General features: G+C 50.8%; 1 protein-coding gene across 2 annotated transcripts; it reads left to right on the forward strand.

The window, feature by feature from the left end:
- Positions 1 to 1,536: 1,536 nt before the first annotated feature.
- IRX3 (iroquois homeobox 3) lies at positions 1,537 to 5,985 on the forward strand. 2 transcript variants are annotated; one of them, XM_074969133.1, is made up of 4 exons: positions 1,537 to 1,775; positions 3,000 to 4,008; positions 4,944 to 5,010; positions 5,695 to 5,985. In XM_074969133.1, the coding sequence occupies exons 1-4, from the start codon at positions 1,554 to 1,556 to the stop codon at positions 5,747 to 5,749; spliced, it is 1,353 nt and encodes a 450-aa protein (XP_074825234.1). In that variant the 5' UTR covers positions 1,537 to 1,553; the 3' UTR covers positions 5,750 to 5,985. The 2 variants fall into 2 exon arrangements, with proteins under 2 accessions (XP_074825234.1, XP_074825235.1); XM_074969134.1 differs by lacking the exon at positions 4,944 to 5,010.
- The last annotated feature ends 1,293 nt before the right edge of the window (positions 5,986 to 7,278 follow it).

Genomic DNA, 7,278 nt, shown 5'->3' on the forward strand with positions numbered 1-7,278 from the left:
TTAAATCTACAGGTTGCAAAAACTTTTTACGTTCCCTTTACTCGAGTCCCCCAACACAACGGTAGCAAGCCAGGGTACACCTTTTCTTCCAAGACACCCACTTTGTCTTAAATGCGTTTTAACTCCTCTTAAAACGCTAAAATTACAACCCACACGGTGGTTTCAGAAAAACCAGTATATCAAACTGTGTTGATCATAAAATAAGGGTATCCAGTAATTACAACATATTTCGACTTGCTCCCAGGAACTCTTTAAAACATTATGCCACTATACCCAGGGCAATTGTTCTATGTCCCAGGTAAGGCTGCACGTGTCGTGATTCAGAACAGAGGAAATAAGCAAAATGATCATAAATTTCCTAATTAGAGATTTCGCACCAAGACAAAAAGGTGTTAATTAGTTTAATTCCAGTGCCTGTCATTGTCCCTTTTTTCACACCACTTATTTACTAATGGCCCAGAGGGCTGCTCCCGTCTCTTCTTTGTTAGGATTTTAATTTGCCTTCTTTTCTGCCTTTGATGTAAAATTGTGACCCTACAACTCTTTGAAGTCTCTTATTAGGAAGAAAATTAACTTAGCTTCTTCACTGTATCTGCCCACTGTTAGGCCAGACAAAATGTAGAGAGCTCCTTAAAGGTTCAGTATTAGGAAATTTCAAACTGGCTCTGGAAATGCAAATTAAAAAATCTAATAGACTTTAAATCTATATTAGGCGATGTAACCCATGCTAGGGCCGGGGGAAAGGGGAGGAGCAGGGGGAGGGAATATCTTAATAAAGAAAACAAAAATGAACCTACACTAGATAAGGTTGTAAACGTAAAATTCTGCAAGGAAACATAACTTTTTGTTCTCTTTCCTGCGTGCAATTTTCCAACAGCTTCCTATTTCTTTTATTTCGGGGGGGGGGGGGAACAAGGGGGCTATAAAAATAATTGTGTGTATCTATCTATATATAATACATATATAAATCATAAAACCGTAGGGCAGGGTTTAAACCTTTGTAAAACACAGAACTGATTGGCGATTGCTAAAACGAGATTTGAAAGCAACTCAAATAAAAGATCGCGACGTCAGTAAACAGATTTAGAGAAGGGGAGGAAAAAAAAAAGCTAGTGACAAACCCAGGGAGAGAGCTCTGGGCAGGAGAGAGAGAGAGACTTAAAAGAAATAGGAGGGGCTTGTGAGAGACTAGAAATGTCAATCAGAGCCCAGAGTCCCAATAATCTCCGGCAATCTGTTAGGACCTGACCTGAGTCCACTCAGATCAATAGGAAAAGTGAGAGAAGAAAGAAGCGATCGGATCGTGTACAGCAGCGGCCGGAGAGAGAGAGAGGAGGAAGCTCACGGCCTCTCCAACACCCCTCTCTCCCCCTCCCCTCCCCACCCATGTCTGCAAGAGTTCGCGGGAGGCACTGAAAAGTGCAGACAGCCAGCAAGGGCGAGCGAGCCAGCTCCCTCCTCTTCTACCAGCCCTTCTACTTTCTCTCCTTTCTCTCCTTTTTCTCTCCCCCCCTCCTCCTCCTTCCCCCCCTCCCCTACCCCCTCTGCCCACCATGTCTTTCCCCCAGCTGGGCTACCAGTATATCAGGCCGATTTACCCCTCTGAGCGCCAGGGGAGCGGCGGCGCTCGAAGCGGGACAGAGCTCACCCCGTCCGGGACTCTCTCTAATGTGTTATCCTCCATGTACGGAGCGCCTTACGCCGCCGCCGCGGCTGCTCAAGGATATGGTGCTTTCCTGCCTTACACCGCCGAGCTCCCCATCTTCCCGCAGCTGGTAAGAGCCGCACAGACCACCCCCCCCAACTCCGTCCGCATCCTCCACCCCCACCCCCATGCCCCCCGGCTCCCCCTCTGCCTTGAGGGGGCTCGTTTGTGTTTCTTCGGCTTTGGCCTTTGCGGAGGAGCGATTGGCACGAGCAGCAGCGGAGAACTGGACCGAATCTTTCCAAGGAAATCCGACTTGTCTGCCTTCCTGGCGCCGTAGAAAGCCCCAGATTGTTTTCTAACCAAGCGAACATCTTCACCTGGATCTAATTTTTTCCATGGGGGGGGGGAGAGGAGAGAGGGGGAAAGGAAGGTTTTGGGGTGGGGGGTTTTGGTGGTGGTGGTTGGTTTTTGTTTTTTTTTTCAATTGCTTTCTGTTTGTGTGAAGCCGGGACAAGAAATTCCGAGTTGAGGACACGTTTGCACGTTGGCAGGATTTTTAATGATTAAGGAGAAGAACAATGAGTCATCTATTTTTATTTAATTTTTTTTTTTTGGGTGGCCAGTTAAAAGTAAGGCAGGTGAAGGGGGCGGCAGGGTTAAGAACTTTAAACAAACACAAGTGGGGGCTTGTTGGTTCTTGCTGCGCCCGGGCAGGTTTGAGAGGGGTGACAATCCGCCTGCGGTGGGAACGGCTGGGAACCGAGAAAGATCCACGCACCGAGAGAGGGGCCTGGTTGAATTTCTGCCGGGAGAGATTTTGATTGACAGTTTCGGCTTGTGCTCTTAGGGGTCTGCGAAAGGCTTTAGAAGTGTTTTATAAACAGCACGTCACACGACGGGGGCCGCGGCACTGGCTGGCTGGCTGCGTTGTTGTTGTTTCAGAGGGTGTGTGTGTGTGTGTGTGTGCGCGCGCGCGCCTGCCCCGGCGCCCATTTTTATAAAAGCGTTTGCAAAGTTGCAAAGTGGGGCTGCAAAGGCAGGTCGGGGTGTCCCGCTCGGCGGGGGACTGCACCCGGCAAACCGGGCCGCTCTGCGCGCTGCCTTCCCAGCCAGGGAGAGACCTGCCCGCTCCCGGCCCCTTTCCCTCCTGTCTGCAAAATCATACGGCGCTTCTCCCCCCGTCCGTCCCCCCCAGCCCTGGCGGGGGCTCGCCGCACGCCTGCCCAGGGAAGAAAGCCCCCCTCCACCCAGTGGCCCGGGACACCCCGGGGAGGGGACAACCAGCCAGAGCCCTATTCTCCCCCCCGCCCCCGCTGAAACCTCTCTCTCTCCTTCTCCCCGCTGGCTCTAGGGTGCCCAGTACGAGCTGAAGGACAGCCCCGGCGTCCAGCACCCGGCCTTCCCTCACCACCACCCCGCCTTCTACCCCTATGGGCAGTACCAGTTCGGGGACCCGTCCCGGCCCAAGAACGCCACCCGGGAGAGCACCAGCACCCTCAAGGCCTGGCTGAACGAGCACCGCAAGAACCCCTACCCCACCAAGGGCGAGAAGATCATGCTGGCCATCATCACCAAAATGACCCTCACCCAGGTCTCCACCTGGTTCGCCAACGCCCGGAGGAGGCTCAAAAAGGAGAATAAAATGACCTGGGCGCCCCGCAGCCGGACGGACGAGGAAGGCAACTCCTACGGGAGCGACCACGAGGGGGAAGAGGACAAGCGGGAGGACGAGGAGGAGATCGACCTGGAGAACATCGACACGGAGCACATGGAGAGCCACAAGGACGAGCTGGAGGAGGACCCGGACCTGCTGCACTCCGACTCCAAGACGGACTCCGAAGGCTCCGAGGGCTTCGAGGACTTGCCCGGCTCCGAGGAGCGCTTCCTCAAGGCCATGGAGGGGGAGCGCCCCCACCCGCCGGCCGGGGGGCTGCCGGAGCCCCTCAAGCTGCCCCGCCAGCAGCACCGCCTCTCCCCGCCCGCCCCGGCCTCGCCCCCGACGGAGGGCAGCTTAGCCAGCGCGGGGCAGAAGCCCAAGATCTGGTCCCTGGCTGAGACGGCCACCAGCCCGGACAACCCCCGCAAGTCCCCCGGGGGCGGCAGCGGCTGCTCCCCCCCAGCGGCGGCCCCCCAGAGCCTGCCGCTGGCTCCGCCTCCGCCCCACAGACTCGTTTCCTCCTGTCCGCTGGGCAAGTTTCCCAACTGGACCAGCCGGGCTTTCTCGGCCCACCACCCGCACCCGCTCACCTTACTGAACACTCCCCACCTGCTGGGACTCGGGGCCACCCCCGGCGCTGCAGCCATCGCCGCCTTCTCCAGACCCGCCGACCAGGCTCAGAGCACGGAGTCCGCTGGAACAGGTGACGGCTAAGGGGGTCTCCTGGACCTGGGGGCTGGGCTGGGCTGGGGGGGCAGAGTGTGGGGAGAGGTGGAGGGGCAGAGCTGGAGAGGCCCACCCCACCCCGCGGGCAGAGAAACTCCCCTCCTGCCACTCTCCCTTGCTGGATTCCCCCCCCCCCCCTTCCCTTTTGGGCTGAAATGGTTACAGATTTTTGATCCCTTTGACTCATCTCGGAGCCGCTAAAGAGAGGGGTGGGGGTACCCATCAACCCAGAAGCAGTGAAATGGCTATTTAAAAAAAAGTGGAACGACCCCAATGCTTAAAATCCCAACTCTTCCAAATTACTAGCAGCCCAAGAAAGGGGCGGGGGTGGGGGGGGGACTGAATAGAAAAATGATAATTGGTCAATATATATCTTCTTTGTTTTTAATGGTAAAATTCTTCTCGCTTGGCTAGCGGGGCCAGTTATATTTCAGGGCTAGTTCTCGATGCTGTTGCGTGTGTTTGGTTATTTTTTGAACACCGTCTACTTCTCATTTAGCATTAAGTGTGGTGCTCTGCAGTGACCCACAAGTCTGCGTTGTGTAGTTGTCAGTCACGATATAGTCACTTACTGCGTTTCACGTGGAAGAGAACAAATAGGCGGTTGCTAGTTCCTGTTGAATGTAACACGGCGACGTTATTTATTTCGTAAAAATAATGACTTGCCACCAACGGAGATTTTTGTTGTTGTTGCTGCTAAAATGGACATCGCTTGGAACTCTTTTATGGGGAAGACTGGCCCTGAGACTTGCTTCAGTACTTCGCAGTTATTTCTACAGCAAACCAATCCTTCCCCCCTATTTGAAACTTCCCAAGCAACAGTGTTATCCCCAGCGGCTTAATTCGGGGATGGGGGGGGGGAAGGAGGAAGAGAGGGGTTTTAAAAAGGAACATTTTTTTTTCTGTTTTTAGATCGATCTAGTGCCTTGGAAGTAGAGAAAAAGTTAATAAAGACAGCTTTCCAGCCAGTTCAGAGGCGGTAAGAGATTACTTCCTCAGTCTCCTATGGATATATATAGAGAGAGAGAGGGATGGAGTTGTAAATAGATCATTTTCTCTGCTACTTTCGTTCCCTTTACAGTATCTAGTCATAAGGAAGCAGCTTTTGCTTCCCCGGAGTGGTTTGTGGGGTGTTATGATCAGTTAAGTATTGTTGACTTTTCAATTCAGCGTTCGAGACTTTGCAAACCTCTTGTGCAATGCAAGGTTGCATTCGGCACGTCTTGATCTGTGGGCTTGCTGTTTTTGTTTGTGTTAAAATAAATAGGCCAGGCAGCAGGAATAGTTATCATAGTCCTTATCCCTTAAATAGTGCAGGTAAAAATCAGGCCTGGATAAAAACAAAGGGGGAATTCAGTGAACAGTAGCAGAAGCTATTGGAAGGGTGGTTGGGATACGAGAAACTTCAGTCTAGCCTCGTTCAGGCATAACGCCCACTCGAGTCAATGACACTTTTGCGGGGGGGGGGGGGGGGAAGCTTGGGCCCATCCTGTATCACAGCTAATTGCAATGGGTATAAATAGTCTATAGACATTTTTAATATTTATATTTAAATATTTTTATTCAACACAACTAAATGCTATCTAAAGTTAAAACTCACTGTGCCAACTAAACCTGAACAGAAATCCTATTAAATATTTCTTCTGTGTCATTTTTTTTCCAGGCCCCAGAACCAACTTGATGCAGCTATGGTTCTATCAGCGTTGTCATCCTCATAGTTAATTTTTATTATTATTACTAATATTGTAATGATTGTGTAAAAAAAACCAACAAAAACAACAACAAAAAAACTCTGTATAGTTACAACTTGTAAGCATGTCCGTATATTAAAATTAAAAAAAAAAATGGAGAGAAAGAAAGAAAGAAAAGAAACCGCTTCTTTACTATCATCTGGATTAGCTGAGTTCGTGAGGTTTTTTTGGAAGTCCAGTGAGAATTAGGTGTCTCGATTTTTTTTTGTATATACAGTAAAAATGTACATATGTGTGAACCAAATTGTACAAGAAAGTATATATTTTGGCTAATAAATAAACTGTTGCCACTTTGACTACATTCTCTTCCGCCACCAATGGCGTTACTTCCCCCCTTCTGTTTGTAAGCCTGAAAAGGTGGCTTGGGGGATTTAAAATAGGCTAGTTTCTGCCGCGTCTGTGTGTCTTGTCTGCTCAGAACTTCCCTGGAAGGCGGAGGGAGTTTGGGGGTGTAGGATCGAGTGGTAAAATACAGGATAAAGGGCTGGGGGGGGGGGGGAGAGGATAGGGGAAACCTTGTGAATGCTGCCGAGGAAAGGCAGGGTTGCGGAGAGGTATTTGTTTCTCGGGTCTCTGGCAGGGGAGACGCTGAAGTTCCATGGTTGGGGCGAGCACCGAATTCCTTTCGGGGGTCGCCTTTTAATCGGGGGCGAGATTTAGGAGCCAGAGCTGCGGGGAAACCCCTACAGAAACTGGAGCCCTCTTCAGTTATTTGCAAAAAAAAACAAAAAAAACAAAGGAACCTTTGTGCCTGACCACGGCTCATTCCTGGCAGAGCTCCGACGGCAGGCTCGCCTTTTCGGGGTGTATTTTCGTGGGTACAGCCAGTGAGGAAGGAGGTGTGTGTGTGTGTGTGTGTGCGGGGATTGCCAAGGCGAAAGCTAAAGGAATCAAGAGCAAAGCCTGTTTCAGAGGCTGGGCAAAGTCGGCGTGAGCTCTGGAGTGGAAGCTGTGCTGGGATCTGAGGAAGGCTGGATCGCTATTTTACACGATTCTATTACATTTAGTCGGCTACCCTTTCTATTGATAAAGGCCTTTCCCAGAAAGTGATAGGGGGAAGGGGTGTCTTCGTTGTAATGAGCCCAGGGAATGGTTGAAATCTGGAACTGGAACGCCCTCTACAGGAGGAAAACACCCTTTCTCTCCTGCAGGCACCCTTGAAAAATTACACCTCTACAATTACCTCGCCCTCTTCCCACCCCAACACCAACTGGCAACATTTTTCTCTTTTAAAAATCGTTTCTTTTCCTGTCTTCTTTTGTCTTGCTCTCACAGTTTTTCTTTTAAGGGTCTGGCGGTTATTTATTTCTTTAAGAATCAGAGCTGGTTTGGTTTCCAAAACCAATGGCCATGTAAGTTACAGGTGTAGACTTGGGGCTGGGGAGGGGAGGGTGATTTAAAAATCCCCTGAGGAAAAGTAGAAGGGGGTGGGGAGGCGTGAGTCTGGAGACCCTTTCACTAGGTGAGCAAGGGCTATCTGGGAGCAGCTCAAATAT

Source organism: Natator depressus, chromosome 12 (assembly GCF_965152275.1).
Source record: "Natator depressus isolate rNatDep1 chromosome 12, rNatDep2.hap1, whole genome shotgun sequence".
Classification (NCBI taxonomy): Eukaryota; Metazoa; Chordata; order Testudines; family Cheloniidae; genus Natator; species Natator depressus.